Source organism: Copadichromis virginalis, linkage group LG17, assembly GCF_057382275.1.
Source record: "Copadichromis virginalis isolate Kocher_CV1m ecotype Utaka linkage group LG17, C_Virginalis_male_GT1.1, whole genome shotgun sequence".
In the NCBI taxonomy this organism is placed as follows: domain Eukaryota; kingdom Metazoa; phylum Chordata; class Actinopteri; order Cichliformes; family Cichlidae; genus Copadichromis; species Copadichromis virginalis.
The window spans coordinates 41,082,103-41,109,187 of record NC_140634.1 but is presented as its reverse complement, the minus strand read 5'-3'; the positions used below and the strand labels follow the sequence as shown (position 1 = coordinate 41,109,187).

The 27,085-nt window shown below is 43.6% G+C and overlaps 1 protein-coding gene across 1 annotated transcript in view; it reads left to right on the top strand.

The window, feature by feature from the left end:
- Positions 1–27,085, top strand: part of tmtc1 (transmembrane O-mannosyltransferase targeting cadherins 1) — a 93,058-nt gene that overhangs the window by 48,139 nt on the left and 17,834 nt on the right. Inside the window, exons 7-14 of the mRNA XM_085435783.1 lie at positions 1,326–1,515; positions 8,873–8,994; positions 10,676–10,843; positions 17,519–17,632; positions 20,283–20,426; positions 23,518–23,626; positions 23,747–23,849; positions 25,895–26,030. Coding sequence (XP_085291909.1) covers positions 1,326–1,515; positions 8,873–8,994; positions 10,676–10,843; positions 17,519–17,632; positions 20,283–20,426; positions 23,518–23,626; positions 23,747–23,849; positions 25,895–26,030 — 1,086 coding nt within the window. The remainder of the gene's footprint in view (positions 1–1,325; positions 1,516–8,872; positions 8,995–10,675; positions 10,844–17,518; positions 17,633–20,282; positions 20,427–23,517; positions 23,627–23,746; positions 23,850–25,894; positions 26,031–27,085) is intronic.

Genomic DNA, 27,085 nt, shown 5'->3' with positions numbered 1-27,085 from the left:
GTAGCTCAGGTGGCAGAGCAGGTCAGCCACTAATCAGAAGGTCGGTGGTTCGATCCCAGGCTGCCTCGTGGCTGCATGCCAAATATCCTTGGGCAAGATACTAACCCCGTGTTTGCCTACTGGTGGTGGTCAGAGGGCCCGGTGGCGCCAGTGTCCGGCAGCCTCACCTCTGTCAGTGCGCCCCAGGGTGGCTGTGGCTACAATGTAGCTTGCCATCATTGTGTGAATGTGTGTGTGAATGACTGAATGTAGTGTGAAGTGCTTTGGGGTCCTTAGGGACTAGAAAAGCGCTATACAAATGCAGGCCATTTACCATTATTCCTACCCACTGGTGGTGTCAGCATTACTTGGAAAAATCTAAAAGAGTTGAGGTTGTAACACATTAGTGCCCATAGTTTGGAAGTATCCAAAGATGCTTTCTGCCAAAAGATTGAACCACTTTAACGTCCTAACAGGCTTTGAGGATCAAATTAATTATTACTGACATATCAAACACATTGCCTCTTGAATTTTGTAATTTATAAAAGCAGACAGCAAAGTCTGGGTGCCAAATTACTCTTTCAATTAAGAGGTGTTTTAGCCTTCAATGTCCTGTTTGTCAGTTCTCACTGTTGAGTTTTGCTGTTTTAATAGAAGCAGGTAGCTACAACAAATCTTCAGAATTAATACATGAGTCACACAGGTTTGATAATAACTGTTGTTGAGGTTTAAATTTATAATCTTAAATGCTTATATGTTGATTATATTGCTTTATATAAGAAAGGCCTAACTCTGAGTACACTCTGTGCCAAAAGTGTTGACAGGAAACGACATGGTTTTGCAGAAGCATGGTAACTGCAGTAGAAAGTGAAACCAACTAGGCTGTTCGATCGAAACTTAAAGTGTGGTGTGACGTAGAGAGCAAGTATATAAATAACTAGGCTTCCGTTTGTGCTTCAGACCTGGGGTTGTGTGTTTTGTGTTCAGGTCTCCATATCCCAGATATGTAAAATTAAAGATCATTGTTTCAGTTTGACCACTCTGAGCCCTGTGTCTTTCTTGGCCGTAAAGAACACAAAAGAACTGGGATTTAATACTGTGCTGCACTTACAAAAGGGGAGAATACAAAGACTAAATCAGAGCAAACATGAACACCAGCAGCAACTGCAGCATGACTCTTTTAAAGACGTTTAGGATTCAGTATACCATGATCTGCTATAGGTTTCTTTGACTGGGCTTTAAATGTCAGTTTATTAGATTATTCTAAATTAGTTGTAACCTTAGACAACCAAGCATCTATTATATCTTTGTCCTTTTCTTCTTTTTTCTCTAACCTCTCTCCACAGGTTTTTAACCTACTCATATTTGCTGTCCTTTAATGCCTGGTTGCTGCTGGCCCCCATTGTGCTGTGTTATGACTGGCAGGTTGGCAGCATTATGTTGGTGGAATCGCTGGGTGATGTGCGCAATGTGGCCACTATGCTGCTGGCTGTAGTGATGATTGCTTTATGCCTGCACTGCATCTTTTCACTGCAGGTAAGAACAGAAATGTAGTTCAAAAAAGCTTTAGATCACATTTCCCATGATCTCTGCTGCCTCGTGAATCTTGTCTGCCCTCAAATGTGTCATTTAAAGGGCATAAAAGTTTTTTAGGGATGAGTACAATAACCTCAGTTCTATCTGTATTTAAGAGCAGAAAATTGGAGGCCTTTATGTCTTTAAGACATTCCTGCAGTTTAACTACTCTAGTTTTCGGGTCATAAGCTGCTACTTTTTTCCCACACTGTGAACACTGCGGCTTATACTGACGTGCGGCTAATGCATATCTTTTTTCATGCGGTCAAAAACATTTTGCCTGGTAATAGTAGACCAATAAAATTGATAAGTAGTATATATACGGTATATATTTTTACCGGTTGTTAAGAGACGTTGTAATGTTGTTTGTGCACTGTTCCGTAAAAAAACCATAAGCAGCGTAATTTGTGTGTTACCAATACGTACGTATACTTACAGGTAGCCGTGTTACAGGCGCTGTTCGAGGGGAAAAAAAGCATTTGCAGTATGTATTTTTGTATGTTACTATGTTTATATTACCTTACGGATTAAATTAAACGGTAAAAATCCTCAGGTGTAATATTTCTGTATACAAAATTAATTTTCTTTCTAAAATTACAGCATGTGGCTTTTAATTAGGTGCGCTCTGTAGTCCGGGATTTACGGTAATTGGTGTGTGTTATCTGGCTTCATGGACAGATAGAGCTGGGTGTCATCTGCATAGCAGTGTAAATGTATGCTATGTCTTCTAATGATGCTGCCTAAGGGAAGCATGTATAATGTAAACAGAATTGGTCCTAGCACTGAACCCTGTGGAACTCCATAATTAACCTCAGTGTGTGAAGAGGACTCTCCATTTACATGCACAAACTGGAGTCTATTAGATAGATATCATACAAACCACTGCAGTGCAGTACCTGTAATACCTACAGCATGTTCTAATCGCTCTAATAGGATATTATGGTCGACAGTATCGAACGCTGCACTGAGGTCTAGCAGGACAAGCACAGAGATGAGTCCACTGTCAGAGGCCATAAGAAGATAATTTGTAACCTTCACTAAAGCCATTTCTGTGCTAAAATTTGACTAACACTAACACTCAGTGATTTGTGTATTTTAGTTTTATTCTTTGATTTTTGTATGTTCTTAGTGTTTCCTGTTTTATTTTGAAAGAGTCTGTTGTGTCTTTATCTTTGTGTTTAGGTTCACTTCCCCTGTAACGTCATTGGGTTCATTTGTGTCAGCTATTTCCTTCCCCTGATTACCCCTAGTGTGTATGGCTGTATCCCAATTCAGGGTCTGCAGCCTTAACGGTCCACAAGGGCCGCGTACTCAAAGACCGCTAAGGCCGGAAGTGCGAGGCTTCTGAAATGGGACGGTCTAGCCTCCGTCGCGCTGCCCAGGTTGCCTAGCAACCATGACACTAACAGCTGGAAACGTTTCAAACAGCTTTGTTTGACAGAAATGAAGGAGAAAATATTTGTTCATTTGTTTGTTTGTTTCTACATGAGCTTTGATTAGTTGAGTATCTGAGGCTGAGACCACAGGACTGTAAAACATGATTGTTGGGCTTCATTTCTGTACTGAACAGTCATTTATGTCACGATCCTGGGTCTTATGACCCAGTGTTTTGAGTTTTGGTTCTTTTGATGTTTATAGTGTATGTTTAAGCTTATTAGGTTTCCTATGTTCATTTGCTTATTAGCTCCCCCTTGTGTTTTCAACCCCTGTGAAGTCTCCCTTTCCCTTCGTGTGTTTCATGTCTGTTGTCTTATGTTGTCATGTCTGCCTCTCATGTTTCCTGTTTTATTTTGAAGAGATCTCGTGTTTTTATATTATGGATTATGTTTTGAGTCCTTTGTTGTACTGTTTCTTGTTTCCCTAGATTTCAGTTATGGTTATCATAGGTTTAGTTCTTTGGCTTTGTAATATGGCTTCCCTGTGTTCAATGTTGTGTCTACTGTGACCTCTTTGTACCATGTTTCTGGTCCCTATAGTCTGTCTTCTCAGTTGCTGTTAAGTTTGCATGTTTAGAGTTCAGTCAGTGTGTTTCCTGTTTTACTTTGAAGGTCCATGTCTCATGTGAGTGTTTCTAGCTTTGCTTCCCTTGTCTCGTCCATGCCTGATTACTCCCAGCTGTGCTCTCCTTCTGTGTCTCATTCCCTCGTTATCCCTCTGTGTATTTAAGCCCTGTGTTTCTCTTTGTCAGTGTCGTAGTCTCCCTCATGGCTGTGTTTCCCTGTGTGTTAGTTATCCATGTCCCAGTTTAGTTTTCCATGCCATTCTGCAATAAAGCAGCTTTTTGAGTTTAATTTCGTTGTCGTGAGTTTTGCGTTTGGGTCCTTCTCCTGCCTGTACACAGCCGAAACATGACAGAAGACTACGACCATTACATGGACCCAGCAGACAGTGAGCTGTATGAGCGCCAGGAGGCAGCCCTCGCCCAGCTGGAGGAGGAGCTCCGCTGGAAGCCGTGGCGCGCTCCGGATTTTGAGCACATATTCCGCGGAACTCGGCTGGCTTTTGGAGGTCCCCGAAGTTGCCAAAAGCCTCCGCCTGTTGCCCCGGTGGGAGGTGGGAGTGCTCTGTTTTTCTTCGGATGCTCACGCTCCAGCCTCTGCCTTGCCGTCCCGCACGTCAGAGGCTCAACTGTATGCCCCGTCAGCTTCCTCTCCTCAGAGGAAGCGACGCTCACGCCGCCGTCACTTTTCACTTGCTGAGCAACTCCCGGTGGTGAGTTATAATGACTGCCTTTCACACATCCCACCTGAAGCCATAACTGAAAAGGACAATAAACTCACCCCAGACACTGTTGGAGTCTCCCTTTTGGATGATGACATAGACTGGGAAAAGTTTTTTCATTTTGCTCCCTTTGAACAGGGAGAAATCACAGACAATAAGCACTCGCCAAAGGCTGTAAATGCTGTTAAAGGAAAAACTGAGCAATGTCACCAGGTCTAAAACACTCAGTTCAGGTTCTGTCAGTTCAGGTTTTGTCAAGTCTGGTTCAGTCATCCCCAAGTCAGCTCACTCTAAGACTGTTAACCCGAGGACGTCAAAACCTGCTAAAACAAAGACTGAAAAACATTGTGGGAAAAATGCTAAGTTCATTTTTGATAGGTCTGTTTTTGTCGACCCGGTACATATTAACCCTAAGCCTGCCAATTCTAAGACTGTTTTTTCTGAGCCTGCTCCTTTGCCTGCTCGTGTTCCTGCTCCTGGGGCAGCTCGGGCCCAGCGTGCCCCTTCACCCGTACCAGTTCCTCGGGTGAGGGAGACTGAGGTCCAGTTGGTCCCTGCTCTGGTTTCCAGGCCAGCTGAGGCTCTGTCAGTTTCTGCACCCGTACCAGCTCCTCGGGTGAGAAGGGCAGTTGCCCAGCCGTTGCCGGTGCCTGTCCCGGCTTCCAGGGTGAGGGGGGCTGTGAACCAGTCCACCCCTGCACCCATGCCGGTCCCCAGGGTGAGGTCAGCCAGGATACAGCCCGTCTCCGCACCCGTACCTACTCCTCGGGTGGGAGCGGCTAGTGTCCGGCAGGTGCCTGCACCAGTTCTTGTTTCTGCTGAAGGCTCAGGCAACCCCCCCCCCCCCCCCCCCCCCAGCAGTCCTCCCTGTGTTCCAGAGGCTCAGGAGAGTTCAGTCCACAACCATCGCCACCATCACTACTGCATGCTTTTCAGTCTATAGCTCAGTCATTAGCTCTGTTAGCAGCCCAGTCCATAGTTCATTTTCCTGTGTTTCCGTTAGCTCAGCCGTTAGCCCACTGTGCAGCTCAGCCAGCTCCCCAGTGTTTAGCTCAGTCATTTGTTCCATCACCCGCTCAGCCTTCTGTTCAGCCAGTAGTCTCTGCACCTACTGGTCCTGCCACTGCTTCAGCTGGAGGGCCCGAGGAGCCCGTCCAGCCTCATGCCACGTCAGCTGGAGGGCCCGAGGAGCCCGTCCAGCCTCATGCCACGTCAGCTGGGGGTTCAGGAGAACCGCACCAGCCTCATGCCTCGTCAGCTGGAGGGCCCGAGGAGGCCGTCCAGCAACCTTCCTCGTCCGCTGGGGGTTCTGGCGAGCCCGTCCAGCCACCTGTCTCCGCTGGAGGGTCCGAGGGGCCCGTTCAGCCTCCTGTCTCCGCTGGAGGGTCCGAGGGGCCCGTTCAGCCTCATGCCACGTCAGCTGGGGTTTCAGGAGAACCGCACCAGCCACCTGTCTCCGCTGGAGGGTCCGAGGGGCCCGTTCAGCCTCCTGTCTCCGCTGGAGGGTCCGAGGGGCCCGTTCAGCCACCAGCTGCTCCACCAGCAGCCTCATCCACGTTTGCAGCAGCCGTGTCTTCACCCACGCCAGCTGCGGCCTCCGTGTCTCCGCCCACGCAGTCGCCTGGTCCAGCTTCGGCTTCGGCTTCATCAGCGTCGCCTGGTCCAGCTTCATCCGAGTCGTCATCCTCGTCTGGTCCGGCCTCGGCCTCTGCTTCAGCGTCGCCTGGTCCGGCTTCTGCGTCTGCTTCGCCTGGTCCTGTGGCTGTTATGCCACCGCCCAGGCCACGTTCTGCACCTCGGAATTACCGGCCACTCTCCGGGCCACCAGCTGGACGTCATCGCCGTCGAGGTCGGCCGCCGGAACTGTTTCTACGCCGCTGCCGTCCGCACGGTTGGCCCCCGGAACTGTTTGACCATGAACTCCTGTGCCGTCGGCCTCCGGGCCGGCCCCCTGATCAAATGAACTATGAATTTCTGGACCGTCACCCTCCGGGTCGGCCCCCTGAGGAGTTATGAACTGTTCCCTGCGCTCCTGTGCTTTTGATGGACATTTTATTTGTGTTTCCATTCACTCACTGTCAAGGCCTCTGTTATTCCACACCATACTCATCATAGTTTTCAGTTTTTCACAGTTTCATAGTAGTTCATAGCCTGTACTCAGTTTAGTTGTCTTTTTCTGTTTTTCTTCTTAGCGTTTTTGTTTTTTGCCTTCATTCAGCCCTAATAAAGGCTCACTCTGTCTCCTGCAGTGTCTGCTCTTGGGTCCATTTAAAAAATACCTTGGTGCACCACACCGTGGCAAATTTTTTCCTCTGCAGATGATCACTTAGCCTTTGAAATAAAGGGAAGGTTGGAAATTGTGAATGTACACATATAAGTTTTTCTCAAACATTTTGTATTTAATTCACTGGAATTTAAGTGACAGAGACGGTCCTACTTCACTGTCTGGAGAACAAGTCTGGTACAAACAACATGAATTCAAGTTCAAATGTTGTTTGTACCACACTGCTTTCAGAACTGCACGTGATCATTTGCAGCTAGCGGGTTGTTAATGTTAACTGCAGTAAACTGTACCGCCTAATAGAACAGGGCGATATGGCCAAAAATATTTATCACGATATATATTTGAAAATTTGTGATAACGATATAACTGACGATATAATTGATGCGAGACAAAATACAACTCCACAACATTACTAGCGCAAAAAGACAACCTTCCATTTATTTTCACTTAAACAAGAAGCTGGTTTTTATGTACATTAAAGCTTTATAAAAGTGTAACAGTGCAAATGCAAATTCCTTGCTGAAAGTTTAACCAAAAGGCATTTCCAGTGAAAATGGGCTGACATATCCTGAGCATAACCATGTATAATATCCACTGAAGTTAAAAAGAGGTGCTTTGCAACATTAAACTGCAGTGTGCAGTACGTATTTTTCGGACCATAAAGTGCACAGGATTATAAGGCACATTAAGCGAAACAAAGCAGTCAGATAAATCAAACTTTATTAAACTCATTCTTCTTGCTTCCTCCACTTCTGTACCATTGATTCATTAATGTTGAATTCTCTGGCAGCTGCTCTATTCCCATGTTGTTGCAGTATATTAATGACTAACCTCGTATTGTGGATGGATTATCTCAGTTGTTCTCCTGACTGAAGATTGGTCCTTTTACAGCATCCTGCCATGCGATTGCATTTGTCTCTAACCATGAGGAACCTTAACGTTAACTTTTATAAGTGGAAAAGTGTTAGTGTTCGTCCTCCAGCTTCACTGTTTATGTTATGCTAACATAGCTGTGTCGCTAGCGATCACGTAGCACATGATTATATACCAGCTAGCCCAACTTCAGTAACCCTACAAACGTCACTGCTGTTTAGTTTCCTGTCTTCATTTATGTTGGAAGTGATAGCAGAGCTGTACGTTTGATTTTTTTCAGAAATCTCTCAGTCAAAACATGCAATATCATGTTTAGGTAACTAGCGAAACTAGCGAGCTAACTTCCGCTAGCTTCCTGCTAACTTCTAACTCCGTTAAATGTAATAAATTTTGTTTTCATGGATGCCTGGAAGTTAAACTTCATAGTTACACCTGGTAAAGCAGCAATGCTGATTGTTTTATTAAAGATGAAAGAATTTAGACAGTTTTTAACTCTCAGTGATGCTGCAGTGTTCGTTTGAACTGAGGAGTACGGAGTTTAGGACCCAGATTACTCCCAGATTTAAGAGCATCTTAGTCCGACAATAACGACGGCCGCTTGCATGTTCTGCAAAAAAATGTGCTTTGTCGTGTATTTGACGGACAAACACCAAACCAGTTCCACATCACTGAAGTTGCACCATTTGTACAAACCAATTCTGGTTCATCTGTTTCACTCAACAATCGGCCATGTGCGTATGAAAACAAAGGCACTGTGCATGCGCGTTTCACTCATATTCTATCGCGATATTTCATTTTCCTATCGTTGCCTAACATTATACCGGTATTACCGTGAACGGTATAATATGGCCCAGCCCTACCGCCTAACAATATATTTGCACAATTAAAAGTTTGACAGTTTAACTGTTACTTAGCTTCTATAGATGTACGGATAGGTATCAGTGGATTTATACTGACACTGAAGTAAACAGTGATGTTCCTCAGCAAGTCCTAAGGAAATCTTTTTTTCCTCCAGTTTAAATTTGTGGATAACTGACATGCTGACAATGGAGCTAATCTTCAGGAGGTGATATGTTTCATGAGTTTTAAATTGTGTGTATTGTGTTTGTCTTGGTAGACGTTTGTTGACTTTTGGTCCCATTTTGTAGTAACTCAGCCTTACAGATATATTCTTCTCTTCCACCTCCTCAGAAACAGTGGATTATGATCTGATACGTCTGCTCTTCCTTTCTTTCACCCTTTGATTCTATGCCGGTCTTCAGTGTTGATAAATAAATAGTCTGTTCTCAAGTGTATTTGATGTGTTATTGAGTAATGTACATAGTTTTTCTGCCAAATGAATAAACTTCTCACACATGGTGTTTGAAGCTTCTTCACTTGGAACTTTTTGGTTTGATTTGTTTGCTGTGACTGTGCTCATCTCTCTCTCTTTTTCCACAGAGGCGAGACAGTAGGGAGGTGTTGGTGGGATTGTTGTTTCTGGTGTTTCCCTTCATTCCTGCCAGTAACCTGTTCTTTAGGGTTGGATTTGTCGTGGCTGAAAGGGTTCTCTACATGCCGAGGTGAGTGCGTGTCAGACTATTGGCAATTGATTACTAATTGCACAGCTCTACATCTGATGTTTGTTTGCTTTAAAAAACAATGATATCTTTTTGTGGAGATGGTTTGCCTTGGTCTAATAAATTACCTTTGACACAATGTGATATTCAATAATAATAATAACTATTATTATTGTTATTATGATGATTATTATTACCTCTTAAGCATTATTTAGCTTTTCAAAAATAAGCCACAAAAAGCTCAATTAGAATTTGTATGTTAGGAAAACAAAAATAATAAATCACAGATTTAAGCTTTAGCCTTAATGTAAACATATTCTAGCATTTCTCATCTTACCTGACAAACCAAGTGCTCTGTCACGGGACCGAGTGGTCTGTACTGAACTGAACTCAGGCGCAGAAACCCAGAACAGAGACGAGACAGCAGGTGGTTTAACAATATTTTATTAGACTTAAGCTCTGTAAATGTGGCAAGGACAAAAGCAATAAAACGTAGAGCTTGGCGCGGCCTGGAAAAAGTGGCTAGGGGAATGCAGAACTAGGGCGAGGAAACGGGGCCTAAGATGCAGACTGGAGCTGGGCAGGAAACAGTCATATTGCAGTAGGGGAGACAGAGTGTTGAGAGGGGGGGTGACGAGAATCCAGGGGAGCTGAATGGCGTGGAAAGGCTGACCTGAGATCCGGTGTCTTCAGATGGAGTGTGATGGCGGGCAGGCAGGTGAGGCATAGAGTGATTTTCAGAATGATGGTATCCTGAGTCCGAAGGGAGAGCACGAGCCAAGACAAATCCAGGAAATGGGTCGATGACAAACTGGCGTTAAATGAATGTCAGCATGTGGCTTAAATCACTCTGGCTTGATTGCCTGCAATTGGCTCCAGGTGTGCAGGAGCTGGAGGAGGTGGCCCTGTCCAGGGGCGGATCCCAGGTAGGTTCAGGAGCCTCATGGAAATTCCAGCCATGACATGCTCTTTGTCCTTCACCTGTATTCGTCTTTTTCTTCTGGCCTGTTAGTACTTTTTTCAGAAGGACTTTGAGTCCAAATGGTTTTTTAAACTTATATTTGGAAAAAAACAAGCAAACCAAAAACTACTTTTCAGCTACCTGCTTGTTTTAGCCTCAGCATCGCGTTTTATTTTGCTTTAATTTATTTATTTATAAACCCCCTTTTCTGGATTCATCCTTGGACCATGGACAATAATTTAAGTTCCTTCAGTCAAAACTTTCTCCTTTCTTGTCTTAGTGGTGTAGGCTTCTCTCTTACAACATAATCACAAGTCTCTTCAGTTTACTTCAAGGTAAACTTTTTTCCTTATATAGGGTTGTGGGTTGTGGCTGTATACAGCTAGTATGTACAGGATGGGCCATTTATATGGATACACCGTAACAACATGGGAATGGTTGGTGATATTAAAGTCCTGTTTGTGGCACATTAGTATATGTGAGGGGGCAAACTCCTCAAGATGGGTGGTGACCATGGTGGCCATTTAGAAGTCGGCCATCTTGGATACAACTTTTGTTTTTTTCAATAGGAAGAGGGCCATGTGACACATCAAACTTATTGGTAATGTCACAGGAAAAACAATGGTGTACTTGGTTTCAACGTAACTTTTCTGTTCTTCACAAACCTCCCACTGCTTCCTTCCTCTTCTCTTTCTTCCTCCTTCACTGTCTGTCCTCTCGCAGCATGGGTTACTGTATCCTGGTGGCTCATGGACTTGGTCGTCTGTGTTCGTCGGTTGGCCGTTGGGGCACCGCAGTTCTCAGTGTGTCCATGCTGCTACTGGTCCTGCTGTTCTCATGGAAGACTGTCCATCAGAACAATGTGTGGCTCTCCAGGGAGGCCCTGTTCCTGTAAGAGTTCCTGTGTACTTTAGTCACAGTTATCAGCTCACACTGAAGTTTTAGATCAGCAGAGAGATCTACTCCATCAAAAGAGTGCAATCTGAAAATATAACGGATGACATGCTAAGAAATCTAAGAAAACAGACTCTATGACTCCAGCTCTGCTGCAAGGTGAAACTACTCATATACAGTGGGGCAAAAAAGTATTTAGTCAGCCACCGATTGTGCAAGTTCCCCCACTTAAAATGATGACAGAGGTCAGTAATTTGCACCAGAGGTACACTTCAACTGTGAGAGACAGAATGTGAAAAAAAAATCCATGAATCCACATGGTAGGATTTGTAAAGAATTTATTCTTAAATCAGGGTGGAAAATAAGTATTTGGTCACCTCAAACAAGGAAAATCTCTGGCTCTCACAGACCTGTAACGTCTTCTGTAAGAAGCTTTTCTGTCCCCCACTCGTTACCTGTATGAATGGCACCTGTTTGAACTCATCATCTGTATAAAAGACACCTGTCCACAGCCTCAAACAGTCAGACTCCAAACTCCGCCATGGCCAAGACCAAAGAGCTTTCGAAGGACACCAGGAAAAGTATTGTAGACCTGCACCAGACTGGGAAGAGTGAATCTACAATAGGCAAGCAGCTTGGTGTGAACAAATCAACTGTGGGAGCAATCATCAGAAAATGGAAGACATACAAGACCACTGATAATCTCCCACGATCTGGGGCTCCACGCAAGATCTCATCCCGTGGGGTCAAAATGATCATGAGAACGGTGAGCAAAGATCCCAGAACCACACGGGGGGACCTGGTGAATGACCTGCAGAGAGCTGGGACCAAAGTAACAAAGGTCACCATCAGTAACACACTACAACGGCAGGGAATCAAATCCCGCAGTGCCAGATGTGTTCCGCTGCTGAAGCCAGTGCATGTCCGATGCAGGATGTCGGATTCAGACGGGCCTGTCTGAATCCGACATCCTGCATCGTCCCGGTCCCCAAAAGGAACCGGCCCAATGAGCTGAATGACTTCCGACCGGTGGCACTGACGTCACATCTTATGAAGACTCTAGAGCGGCTCTTCCTCAACCTCCTCCGACCACAGGTACAACATGCCCAGGACCCACTACAGTTTGCATACAAGGCGGGTGTCGGAGTGGAGGATGCCATCCTGTACCTCCTACACAGAGCCCACTCACACCTGGATGGGGGAAAAGGCACGGTCAGGATCCTGTTTCTTGACTTTTCCAGTGCCTTTAATACCATCCGGCCCTGTATGCTTCAGGAAAAACTGAACAGGATGGAGGTGGACCCCTGCCTGGTGGCTTGGATCTCCGACTACCTCACCGACAGACCACAGTACGTCAGGCTGAAGGACATCACGTCTGACACAGTGGTCAGCAGCACAGGAGCACCACAGGGAACTGTGCTGTCCCCTCTTCTCTTCACCCTGTACACCTCTGACTTCTGCTACAACTCTGAATTATGCCATATTCAGAAGTTTGCAGATGACACGGCCATCATGGGGTGTATCTGGGATGATCAGGAAGAGGAGTACAGAAGTCTGGTGAGGAACTTTGTCGCATGGAGTCACACAAACCACCTGCAACTCAACACCTCAAAGACTAAGGAACTGGTTGTGGACTTCGGGAGGTCCAGAGAAGGTCCACTGCCGGTTCAGATAGAGGGGGAGGAGGTGGAGGTGGTCAACACGTACAAGTACCTCGGGCTGTGGGTGGACAATAAACTGGACTGGTCATGCAACACAGAGCACCTGTATAAAAAAGCCCAAAGCCGACTGTACTTCCTCAGGAGGCTGAGGTCTTCAAGGTTCAAGGTTCAAGGTTCTTTATTATTTGTCACATGCATAGTTATACAAGTATAACACACAGTGAAATGTAGCCTGACACGCTCCTCGACATGTGCAAAAATTGTATTAGTATATACACTGGGTGAATGTACAGTAGTAGCAGCAAGCAGGTGAATTCTGTACATTAGTATGAATAGATATCTGACTATTTTACAGGATAGACAATATAAACATATTTAAAATTAAAGGAATTGGAATGTACATTGTGCCTTGGTTTAGTGTCTGGAAGAGTCCTGTCTCAGTCAATTATAGATGATGTGAGAGGGCGGGTGTGTGTGTTTAGGGCACGGATGGCTTGGGGATAGGGGTCTTTTAACATCTGCAGGAAGCTCCTGAGGATGTTTTACCAGTCGGTGGTTGCTGGAGTACTTTTCTATGCTGTGGTGTGCTGGGGGAGCAGCACAGCAAAGAAGGACTCATCCAGGCTGGAGAAACTGATCAGGAAGGCTAGCTCTGTGGTCGGCATGAAGCTGGACACTCTGGTGACAGTGGCAGAGAAAAGGACATTAAAGAAACTGATGGACATTATGAACAATGCTGGGCATCCTCTGCACACGGCCATAAACAACCAGAAGAGTCTGTTCAGTGACAGGTTGCTTCTCCCCAAGACAAGAACTAACAGACTTAAAAACTCCTTTGTCCCACACGCCATCAAACTGTTTAACTCCTCTCTGGAGGGGAGAGGGAGGGGAGACAGGAGGACAAAGGAGGGGGGAACAACTAAGCTGTATTGCCTCTTCACCTCACTGTACAATACCTTGTGCAATACTTTTGTAAATAGTCAACAGTGCAATAGACTCAATACTTGAAATGTGCAATTCACTTGTCACGGTCTGGAGGGCAGACCGTGGGGGATGTAGGAGAAGGGACCCAAAACGCAGACTTAATGGAATGAACAGTGGGTTTATTTACAGTGAGGTAATTGTACACCACACATTAAATCTCCAAAAGTGCTCCCTCGACTCCCGTGACGTGTCTTCTCCCAAGTGCTGGTATCCCGTGCTCTCTGCCCCTGTGCCTTCACACACCCCGTGTGTCTTGCAGTCCTGTGTTCCGCTGTCCTCATGGAGTCTAACTCAACGATCCTGCGCCGGAGGAAGCTCCATCGCTCTGTTAAGTAGCTCCCCCGACGATCCTGATCAGAAGCAGGTGTGTGGTAAGCTAGGCGTGACCAGCAGCTGGCAGGGCCACACCCATCAGGCCTGCAGGTGGCTGTCCTTCATCCTCCAGCCTCACACACACACACACACACACACACCAGCATGGAACACAAGAGCACAGTGCAGCAAACATACATCCAATACACTAATAACAATAAAGGTCCACACTGTTCACGAACCCCGAGTCCCCGGCACCGGGTCCGTGACATCACTTGTATTTTTATTTTTTATTCCTATTTATTCTATTGATCCCCTTTGTATATTTTATTTATATTTGTCTCTGTATTTATATATGTGTGTGTATGTGTGTGTGTGTATATATATATATATAACATTCTGTAACTGTAACTTCTGTCGGTGCTGTGCTTTTTTGGAAATCGAATTTCCCAGAGGAACCCACCCGAGGGATTAATAAAGTTTTATCTTATCTTATCTTAAGTTTGCCAGAGAACACATGTATGATACAGCAGAGGATTGGGAGAATGTAATGTGGTCAGATGAAACCAAAGTAGAACTTTTTGGTGTAGACTCAACTCGTCGTGTTTGGAGGAAGAAGAATACTGAGTTGCATCCCAAGAACACCATACCTACTGTGAAGCATGGGGGTGGAAACATCATGCTATGGGGCTGTTTTTCTGCCAAGGGGACAGGACGACTGATCCGTGTTAAGGACAGAATGAATGGGGCCATGTATCGTGAGATTTTGAGCCAAAACCTCCTTCCATCAGTGAGAACTTTGAAGATGAAACGAGGTTGGGTCTTCCAACATGACAATGATCCAAAACACACCGCCCGGGCAACAAAGGAGTGGCTCCGTAAGAAGCATTTGAAAGTCCTGGAGTGGCCTAGCCAGTCTCCAGACCTCAACCCCATAGAAAATCTGTGGCGGGAGTTGAAAGTCCGTGTTGCTCGGCGACAGCCCCAAAACATCACTGCTCTCGAGAAGATCTGCATGGAGGAATGGGCCAAAATACCAGCTACTGTGTGTGCAAACCTGGTAAAGACCTATAGTAAACGTTTGACCTCTGTTATTGCCAACAAAGGTTATGTTACAAAGTATTGAGTTGTATTTTTGTTATTGACCAAATACTTATTTTCCACCCTAATTTACGGATAAATTCTTTACAAATCCTACCATGTGGATTCATGGATTTTTTTTTCACATTCTGTCTCTCACAGTTGAAGTGTACCTCTGGTGCAAATTACTGACCTCTGTCATCATTTTAGGTGGGGGAACTTGCACAATCGGTGGCTGACTAAATACTTTTTTGCCCCACTGTAGTTGTAGTTGAAAATTCTAACCATTACTAGTTTGTGTTTAACATTTTGAGTGAAAAGCTGAATATCTGCTTTATGTTTTAGAGCAGGGGTCGGGGGGACATCACCCTGGGTCACCACACGTGAATCACATGATTAGTTCGTTACCAGGCCTCTGGAGAACTTCAAGACATGGCTGTATCTCAATTCAGGGTCTGCAGCCTTAACGGTCCACAAGGGCCGCGCACTCAAAGACTGCTGAGGTCGGAAGTGCGAGGCTTGTGAAATGGGACGGTCTAACCTTCCCCGCACTGCTCAGGTTGCCTAGCAACTATGACACTAACAGCTGGAAACGTTTCAAACAGCTTTGTTTGACAGAAATGAAGGAGAAAATATTTGTTCATTTGTTTGTTTGCTTCTACATGAGCTTTGTGTGATTAGTTGAGGCTGAGACCACAGGACTGTAAAACATGATTGTTGGGCTTCATTTCTGTACTGAACAGTCATTTAAGATTAGCTAGTAAATAACAATTAGCTCATGTTGTTCATGAGATTAAAGTTATCTCACTGTGGTAATGTAAATATAATATGGCCAATATTAAAGTTATTATATTAATCATTATGATTTATTACAGCAGTGAACTTGAACTCTGTGTCAAATACTGAGCTGCAGCAAATATTCAAGTTATTTAAATTTCCTATCACCTTAAATCTTCACTCAAAGATATGTTGGCATTACTAAATTTGGCTCAGTGCTTACATATAAACTTGTTGCTGCCTTTCATAGTGTGTAACTTGAAGGCCCTGAGTACTTTCTCCCACACTGAAAACACTGGGATGATAACATTATTTGAACATTACCTAATAAGACTGATTCAGAACAGACAGTTAGTTATTTTAAACTTTCCTAGCAGTCCTTCACAAACAGGGAACAGTCTGTCTATTCTCTCCATCTGTCAGCTGCTGCTGGCTCTTCCTCCTCCTCTTCCTCACACACTGCTGAGTTTGTCCTGGTGGATCATCAGGGCTGCAAAGCCTCACAGATGATGTACAGCAGTGGGTCCCTCAGTCTGTCCTCACTCTGGACACTTGCAGTCGTCACACATGGAAATCAAATGTGTGATAAGCTGCAGGATTCAAACACAAGTGTAACTTATAAACACATGTTCATACTTTTATTCCACAATCAGAGAGAAAGAAACAGAGAGAGAGTGCAGGACAGACAGACAGGTGGCAGTCTCAGGTGTACACACTGCTACACAACAGCACCAGAGAAGCAGGATTTAGTGTTTGTGTTATTACGAGTGTAAACAAGAAGAGTTCCAGATGGTGCAGTGGACACATGTGTGACTGCTGTGATTAAAGCATCTTTCTTTCAGCTTAACGAGTGAACCGTCAGCTCGTTCAAACACACGTTAAAGTCCGTTTGGCTCGACACCACCGAACAGAGGCAGCAATATAACATAGCTAATATTAACAGTGCAGTGAATCCTGCTTGTGCCGTGATGCTCAGGACTGCAAACCGAGCAGCATCACTGACTTTCAGCTTGTTGTGTTTGTGGATATATGACTGACTTTAATTATCCATAAAATCATCACATTCTCTGTAAGATTAAGGTCGACTATTGAACGGCGTATATTTTAAAGTAAAGGCTTTAAAACCAAGTTAGTACAAACATCTCTAATGTCACATAACTTTGCCGACATGTGGCCAACAGTCATGTTTAATGTTCTTCATTATTAAACATTCGCACATAAATAAGTGACATCATATTCAGTACTTACTTTTGAAAGTTTACTCTTCTTCCGCCCCGCTTCAGCCGTCCGCCGTTTTTTTCCGGCAAAATTATCCACACCCACCGCCGCGCTATGAAGTCTGGGATATGTTGGGCCATGGAGGATACACGGACCCATCCTTCAAATCCGGGGAAACGAAGGACGCATTTGAGGGCTGCATTTTGTGCAGCCTTTGAATTGGGACAGCCTTCGTCGCGTCGCTGTGACGTGAAATGCGGCCTTTAAGGCTGCAGACCCTGAATTGGGATACAGCCATGTTGAGGTCATTTTTCCGTTTGAATCAACTGTGTTGGATCAAGGACACATCAGCCTGGTGTCCTGCACCAGGAATGAAGGTTACATACACAGGACTAGGCAGGTGGCTCTAATGTTGTATCCAGTCACAATGCATATGCCAAAGATATCAGTATCTCAGAGTTATTTATTTATGACGTTTATTAAATTATAGGACCAGTGAGCTCCTAGAATTTAGCCACTGCTCAGTTACCACAGACTAGTACTGTCACACTCATCAAACCAAATTTGCACATTTGCTCAGTTTGCAGAGAACTTTCCTCAAAAAGTGTTTTTTCCCACATGCTCTTTTTCCTTATTGTAGTTCTGGTATCCAGACGCTGCCTCACAATGCCAAAGTCCACTACAACTATGCCAACTTCCTGAAAGACGCCGGTCGGCACCAGGAGGCAATTCACCACTACACCACTGCCCTCAGGTTTTTTTTTGTTGTTTTTTTTGCACAAAACATACTTTTGCTTCTATGGAAGCGAGCAATGGACATTAGAGGAATACATAAGTACAGTAAAAAACACACAACCCATGCTGGATAAAGTGATACTAATGTGGACAGCTTTCCACTCTGCTGGCTTCACTTTCTAAACCAAGAAGCTTCCCCCATATTTTGTGTCGTCCATGGTCAAAACACATCTGATTTAGCCTCAACATTTTATGTATAAATAAATGACTTTACATGTATACATTTATGAAATGTATACATGTAAAGATATGAAGCAAATACTTTGTCAATAAAGTATTCTGATTCTGAATAATCGGGCACCATCTTATCTTAAAGACCTCATCGTACTGTGACACCCCAACAGACCGCGTTGCTCTTAGCTGGGTTGTTTACTTGTGGGTTATAGGGTATTTAAAAGTACAATGGGAGGCAGAGCCTTCAGCTGTCAGGTCCCTCTCCTATGGATCCAGCTCCCAGTCCATGATTTGGGAGCCAGACACAGTCTCTACAGAGAGTGCAGAATTATTAGGCAAGTTGTATTTTTGAGGAATAATGTTATTATTGAACAACAACCATGTTCTCAATGAACCCAAAAAAACTCATTAATATCAAAGCTGAATGTTTTTGGAAGTAGTTTGCAGTTTGTTTTTAGTTTTAGCTATTTTAGGGGGATATCTGTGTGTGCAGGTGACTATTACTGTGCAGAATTATTAGGCAACTTAACAAAAAACAAATATATACCCATTTCAATTATTTATTTTTACCAGTGAAACCAATATAACATCTCCACATTCACAAATATACATTTCTGACATTCAAAAACAAAACAAAAACAAATCAGCGACCAATATAGCCACCTTTCTTTGCAAGGACACTCAAAAGCCTGCCATCCATGGATTCTGTCAGTGTTTTGATCTGTTCACCATCAACATTGCATGCAGCAGCAACCACAGCCTCCCAGACACTGTTCAGAGAGGTGTACTGTTTTCCCTCCTTGTAAATCTCACATTTGATGATGGACCACAGGTTCTCAATGGGGTTCAGATCAGGTGAACAAGGAGGCCATGTCATTAGTTTTTCTTCTTTTATACCCTTTCTTGCCAGCCACGCTGTGGAGTACTTGGACGCGTGTGATGGAGCATTGTCCTGCATGAAAATCATGTTTTTCTTGAAGGATGCAGACTTCTTCCTGTACCACTGCTTGAAGAAGGTGTCTTCCAGAAACTGGCAGTAGGACTGGGAGTTGAGCTTGACTCCATCCTCAACCCGAAAAGGCCCCACAAGCTCATCTTTGATGATACCAGCCCAAACCAGTACTCCACCTCCACCTTGCTGGCGTCTGAGTGGGACTGGAGCTCTCTGCCCTTTACCAATCCAGCCACGGGCCCATCCATCTGGCCCATCAAGACTCACTCTCATTTCATCAGTCCATAAAACCTTAGAAAAACCAGCCTTGAGATATTTCTTGGCCCAGTCTTGACGTTTCAGCTTGTGTGTCTTGTTCAGTGGTGGTCGTCTTTCAGCCTTTCTTACCTTGGCCATGTCTCTGAGTATTGCACACCTTGTGCTTTTGGGCACTCCAGTGATGTTGCAGCTCTGAAATATGGCCAAACTGGTGGCAAGTGGCATCTTGGCAGCTGCACGCTTGACTTTTCTCAGTTCATGGGCAGTTATTTTGCGCCTTGGTTTTTCCACACGCTTCTTGCGACCCTGTTGACTATTTTGAATGAAACGCTTGATTGTTCGATGATCACGCTTCAGAAGCTTTGCAATTTTGAGACTGCTGCATCCCTCTGCAAGATATCTCACTATTTTTGACTTTTCTGAGCCTGTCAAGTCCTTCTTTTGACCCATTTTGCCAAAGGAAAAGAAGTTGCCTAATAATTATGCACACCTGATATAGGGTGTTGATGTCATTAGACCACACCCCTTCTCATTACAGAGATGCACATCACCTAATATGCTTAATTGGTAGTAGGCTTTCGAGCCTATACAGCTTGGAGTAAGACAACATGCATGAAGAGGATGATGTGGACAAAATACTCATTTGCCTAATAATTCTGCACTCCCTGTATTTTCACCATCAAACTTAAAACTTTTCTTTTTGACAAAGCATGTAGTTAGGGCTGGTCCTAACTATATGCTGCTTTAGGCTTAGGCTGCTGGGGGCTCCCAATAATGTAATTCTTAGTAAATTCAGTTCAATTTTACTTACTGTATTTTCCGCACTATACGGTGCACTTAAAATCCTTTAATTTTCTCAAAAATTGACAGTGTGCCTTATAATCCGGTGAGTAACATTGACATATCAATAACTTCATTTGTATGAAAGTTGCGTCCTTTACTTGAACGAGTATGTAGATGGCAGTCAGAGATATATACGTGTTTAACTTGCTCTGAAGCCACCACTGACGTGTTAAAAATTTGCCTCCTCATAAAAAGCTTCATGAGGGGATGAAACATGGCTTCAGAGCGTGTCATAAGATTCACATATGCGCAAAGTTTCAGGTAGGGCAAGTGTTGTTGACACATAAGACTATTATCAGTTAATTGGAGTGTGCTGTCCAGCATTCTCCAATGCTGATTATACAAAATGTTCTTGATCAATAGCATCCTCCTCTGCTCTCAGGTTATACCCCCGTCATGCCAGTGCCATGAATAATCTTGGCACTTTGACTCGCAGCCCAGAGGAGGCAGAGATGTACTACAGGAAAGCACTGGAAACCAACCCTCAGCACAACCGAGCTCTGTTTAACCTGGGAAACCTCTTTAAGTAAGAGATACACAAACAACAAGGTTGAAACGTGACCACCACTCATCACTACTTTCTAATTTTGGTTTGAACGTTGAACTTTTGGGAACTTTTTTGAATTTATTTACTATGCCTTATTGTTCCATCAGCAACATTCAATTCCTGCTTAAAGCTTCTGTTTTCCCTCAGCTCTGAAAAGTTGAGTTCAGTTGAGTTTAGTTTTAAAACTGAACTCAGTCTTGAGTTTCATGGCAAAGGCTGTATGTGGTATTTTTTTTAGTTTTTTATTCTTAATAAATTTACAAGAATTTAATTTCAGAATAAGGCTGCAACATGACAAAATGTGGAACAAGTGAAACGCTTTGAGTAGATTTTGGATCCACTGTATGAAGAGTTGGTTAGCACCAAGATAAGACCTGAATGAGATTCTGTTAGCGATGGACTGTCGTAAGCATGTAGTGCTTGTTTTATTGGATATGACTGCTGCATTCAACACTGTGCATCATGACCTGCTGATGTCTCGACCAGAGATGGGCAGTAACGCGTTACTGTAATCTGATTACTTTTAATTAGATTACCGTTACTTTCCCGTAGGAACGCTGCGTTACTGCGTTACTAAAACCATGATTTTTTTTTTTTTGCAAGAATGTCTCATGACAGTGACGTAAGCGAGTGCGCTGTTTGTGACAACAGCTGTGTGCATATCAACAATGGATCATATATCAATTGTGGGAGAGAGTATGAGCGTGCAGCGTTGAAAGCGTGGAAGTACTGACCTTACTTTGAGTTTGATTCCATAAAAAGTGACAAAAACATTAGCGTCCGCTGTGCGTGGGAAGAAAACTTTTTACAGCCAAAAAAACCCCTAAACTTCCAAGCAAGCACAGAGTGCGCAACGACGTAATGGGAAATTCACAGAGAAACTTGCGGATTCTTCCACTGACCGCGGCACACCTGCACCAGGGTAAACCTCCGCCTACCCCCAGTCCTGCTTTACAGGTTAAAATAGAGCAACAGGACCGCTGAGTCTTTGACTTTATTTATTTTCTGCTGCGTTTTACTTGCATCTATTTGAAAGAGTGAGTGTAAACACAAAAAAAATTATTTTATGTGCTGGAATGTGCAGAAAATAGGTTTAAATGTTAAACAAATTTCTTCCAGTCAGAGAATGGTGCATATAATTAAATTTTTGCTTGATGCATAAAGTTAAAAGATTAAAACTGATAAAACAAGATTTAAAAAAAGAGACTTTTCCATTTGATTACATTTTGTATGATGGATTATGCAGAAAAAATAGAATTGGGCTGAAAGATCTATCGCTTTATCACCTCTTCAGGTTGTAAATCGTGTTAAAAGATTAAAACTGATAAAACAAGATTTAAAAAAGACTTTTCCATTTGATTACATTTTGTATGATGGATTATGCAGAAAAAATAGAATTGGGCTGAAAGATCTATCGCTTTATCACCTCTTCAGGTTGTAAATCGTGTTTTTAAAAAGTAACTAAGTAACTAAGTAGTTAATTACTTTTGAAAATAAGTAATCAGTAAAGTAACGGGATTACTTTTTTGGGGAAGTAATCAGTAATTAGTTAACAAGTAACTTGACCAACACTGGTCTCGAGTACAGCATTGTGTAGGATTTTCCATCTTGGCACTTTGGTGAATAAAATCATATCTCTCTAACAGGAGCTTTTCTGTTAAGTTGGGTTCGGCTTCATCCTCTGTGGCCCCTCTGCTATGGGGCGTACCGCAGGGATCTATTCTTGGGCCATTGCTGTTTTCATTGTGTCTCCTGCCACTGGGTGTGATCTGTGACACAACGGGTAAAAGAAAATTTGAGCACATTACTCTGGTTCTAGCCTCTTTACACTGGCTTTGAACTGAATTTAGAATCTAATTTAAAATCCTCTTAGTGGTTTTAAATCCTTAATTGGTCTGGCAGGGTATATTTGCCCTGTGCCCCCCCTTGTTCATGAGCAGGTGTTGCTTTCAGTCCCTAAATCATGGCTGAAACTTAGAGGAGACCAAGCATTCTCTATGGTGGCCCGAAGCTTTGGAACGATCTTCCTCTTCACATCAGGCAGTCTACATCAGTGGTTGTTTTTAAATCCAGCTTCACAGAGTCGTGGCTAACTGCGCTAACTCCGGACTCACACGTAAACATGGATGGTTTTCATCTGATCCGGGCCGACAGAACAACGGAGAGTGGTAAGAAGAGAGGAGGGGGTCTGGCTGTGTTTGTGAACGATAGATGGTGTAACTCTGGGCATCTATCTATCTATCAAAGAGACGCTATGCTGTAAGGACATTGAGCTGCTAGCGGTTAGCATGAGACCGTACTATCTGTGTGTAAACCATGAAGGTTTACACATGTCATTGTGATAGCTGTGTATGTCCCGCCCTCTGCTAGCACTGCAGCAGCCTGCGAGGTCCTGCACACTGTAACCAGCAGACTCCAAACACAGCACCCTCAGGCCCTTTTCCTGATCTCTGGGGACTTTAATCACATCTCCCTGTCCTCCACTCTCCCCACCTTCACCCAGTATGTTACCTGCCACACCAGAGACAATAAAACATTGGACTTATTGTATGCCAACACCAAGGAGGTATACAGCTCATCACCTCTTGCTCCCCTGGGGGGCTCAGATCACAACCTGGTTCATCTCCAGCCTGTGTATAAACCTCTAGTACACAGAGAACCAGTTGTGAAAGGCACAGTTAGGAAATAGTCGGCAGAGACTGAAGAGGCTATGAGGGACTGTTTCCGTTCTACTGTGTGGGACAACCTTTGCAGCCCTTTGGAGGATGACCTCCAGCCATGGATAAATCCTGAAATTAAGGCTCTCCTCAAGAAGCCGCCAACACAGCGCCGGGGGAGCAGTATTCGGTGCATTTGAACCCCTGTGGGTTCATGGGGCAAACACTCTACCTACTGAGCTATCTCCTCCTTGTAGAAACAAAATACTTTGAGCACTCAGAGTTGAAAAACACTATATAATGACGATAACAGAGTATTGCTGTTATTATGATAATGAGGATATAATGATAAAAATGCTGTTAATGGAATTGATGATGATGATAATGATGCTAATGCTGAGTGATGTCTACAGATCTCAGGGGAAGGAGAAAGAAGCTGAGGTTCTGCTCAAGGACTCGATTCGCTTTGGTCCACATTTTGCTGATGCTTACTCCAGTTTGGCATCACTCTATGCTGAACAGGTAACTCAAACCACAAACAAAAATGTACATACATTGTAATGTATCACATTCTATTACTGTGCCTGAAAGGCTGTTGTAACTCTTTTTAATCCTTTCTGATTGTTCTTTGTTCTCCCACAGAAACGCTTTTCTGAAGCCAATGAAGTTTATTTAAAAGGTATAGAGAACTGTCCCGACAGCTCCGACCTGCATAACAACTACGGCGTGTTTCTGGTGGATACGGGTGAGTTGAACCTTCCAGTTTTCCAAACGCAGGCTTACTTTAACTAAAAGATTCAAACACTGACCATATATAAGCCTGTTTTAAAGGACTTCATTTTTCTTCCTTTCAGAATTTTAAAAATGAACCCACAGCCAGAGAACTGAGCCTTAATATAATAATCTATACTGTATCAAAATTTGAGTGGGCTTCTGATTAACACCCCAGAGAAATTCACATTTAGCAACAATTTCAAAAAATGAATGTAAGTATTTGGCCCTTTGGTAATCAAATATTAAACTGGTGGAAGAAAAACGAAAAATACATATATAAAGCACCTCTATGTCACGGCGGAGCACCTGGGGGTGTTTGAGGTGTGGACCCAAAAGCGGGTTCATACCTCAAAAAATGAAGTGTAACATAAGGCAAACCGTTTATTTAGGGTGATAACAAAAACAAAGGCAAAGGCGAACTGAGGCAAAGAATAATAAACCTAAACTGGGAACAGCTAGAACAAGACAAGAAAACTGTGACATGAACCTGAACAGAAGCATGAAAAACGCAGACTTGACAAAACATGAAAAATCCATAGACATGAGGCGAGCAGACGACCTGACACTTAACAGAGGGACGCAGAGGACTTAGATACAAGGGTAACGACTAATCTGACTGAGCTGGAGCTGTTTTGCAAAGAAGAATGGGCAAGGATTTCAGTCTGTAGATGTGCAAAGCTGGTAGAGACAGACCCTAAAAGACTGGCAGCTGTAACTGCAGCAAAAGGTGGTTCTACGACTCAGGGGGCTGAATAATTACACACACCCCACTTTGCAGTTATTTATTTGTAAAAAATGTTTGGAATCATGTCTGATTTTCGTTCCACTTCTCACGTGTGCACCACTTTGTGTTGGTCTTTCACCTGGAATTCCAATAAAATTGATTCATGTTTGTGGCTGTAATGTGACAAAATGTGGAAAAGTTCAAGGGGGCCGAATACTTTTCCAAGCCACTGTAACTTAAAGTAAAACAAACCACTCAGAGGACAGGAAGACTAGTAAATAAGGAGACACAGAAGAAACATAAACTAGGCAAAAACCCAATGAAGACAAACTAATTATGATATTAGAACTTAACATTATATCAATATATAATAAGCAATAAAAATACAAAAAAACTCAAAAATGCTGGGTCACGGACCGAGCCCCTTGACACTCGGGTCCACTCAGTGGAAGAATTGTATGAGATTATCTCTCCAAAATAAAAGTTTGTGCTAAAAAACAGACCCGAGTCTGTCAAATGCTAGGGACAATGTGGTAACATAATGGCTGAGCATTACCATATATTATACCGCATATTTTGCATATGTATTAACAGAAAGAGAACAGAATGGAAATAAAAGAGGGACTGAGAAAGAAAAACATGGACAGAGAGCTACTTGTACTGGTCAATATTTTGACTGTTTTGCCCTTTTTCACAAAGTATATGCTTATAGACTGCTCAAAAAACATTGTTTGATGGACGTCTCAATGCATTCTCAATCAGGTAAGTAAATCTCCAAAGGTTGATTCTGTTGATCTGGACATTTTCAGTGGGAGAAATGTTTCATCACTCATCCAAGTGGCTTCTTCAGTCTCAGCTGACTGAAGTTTTCCCCAATCTTATAAACAGTACAGCACAATGACTGAAACCAGCCCACTAAAGGAACAATGAGCTTGGAGGTGCTAGTTTCAGTCATTATGCAAATGTACTGTACCACTGAAAACGCTACGACCAGATGAACAGAATCAACTTTTGGAGATTGTTCGATGGAAATAAAAAAATTATCAACCTACAGAGGGTTAAATTCAAAAGACACCCTACATCAAAGTCCATTTTGCAGAAATGTCATTGCAGCAACTGAAATTGTTTACGGTAGTTTGCGGCTGCTGATGGGGTTGCAAATTAATACAATGCCAATGTTCTTCACTGATAGGAAGTGACACACCAGCGTGCTCTTTAATTCACTCCTCCCCATAACACTTCTTTCCTTTCCTCCCTCTTTTCATTCATTCTTACACTTTCGTTTCCCCCAGGAGAAGGACAGCGGGCAGCTGCTCACTACCAGCAAGCTGTGCGACTCAAACCGGCACATTACGTAGCCATGGTAAACCTGGGCCGTCTGCTCCGATCGTCCAATGAGAATAAAGAAGCTGAGTCTTGGTACAAAAGGTGAGCAAAATAGTTTTTCTAAGAAGAACAAAAGTATCTGTCAGCAAAAGTACCTATCAGTGCTGCCGTGTGGCTAAAAATGAGTTTCACATACATGTTCAGAACATTCAGAATTGACAGGATCCAAAAATAATAGAATCCTCAGTGCACGACAGGAATACACTCGACAGAGCCTTACAAAACTCTGTTGTTCAGCTCCTGTCAGAAAAACTCTCTCATATGATTAGACACTCAGAGTGGCGAGTTTAACACATTTCTTCTCGTGAAAAGGAGCAAAAGTCTTTGCCAGTGCTCGTCAGGGCGATCCTGTCGAGCCTTTTTATTGTCATGGTGTGCTGTGGCAGGCACGATGTAGGACCCAAACGCAGGCCCCGGAGACAGAATGATAAACTAAAAGAGGCATCTTTATTGCACTGTAGTAAAAAGGATAATAGAAGCAAAAATCCAATCCGGACTAGACCCTGAACAAAGGGAACACGGAGCACAGGGACAGGAGTAACAAACTGCAAGATGAAACACGACTGACTAGGGAACAAGAAAATAAACATGACAGAACTAAACCTACACTAAACATGAGGGGCACAGGAACCAAAACCTAAGAACTAGAGATCATCTAGAAATACAAAACAGAAACCAAAACACTAGCAGTCATAAGCCACGATGAAAATCGAAGATCACTAATAGTACGAAATTCAAAACACTGTCACCGACCCAGGACCGTGACATTTATACATTTCTCTAATCTTGTTCTGGGAAAAGAAATGTGTCAAAAGAAATCAGTTTACTTACACATCGTGCTAGAATACTTGTAACCAATCCCCTGCTCTCTCTGTCCTGGTCGTTGTGTCCTTGGGCAAGACACTTCACCTACCGCCTACTGGTGATGGCCAGAGGGGCCGATGGCGCGATATGGCAGCCTTCTGTCAGTCTGCCCCAGGGCAGCTGTGGCTACAACTGTAGCTGCCTCCACCAATATTGCTCTGTATCTATAAATTCCAGGTCATACAAATGAATGATGAAGAGTCATCGAAGCACGTTTCTTTTTCCAAAATGCT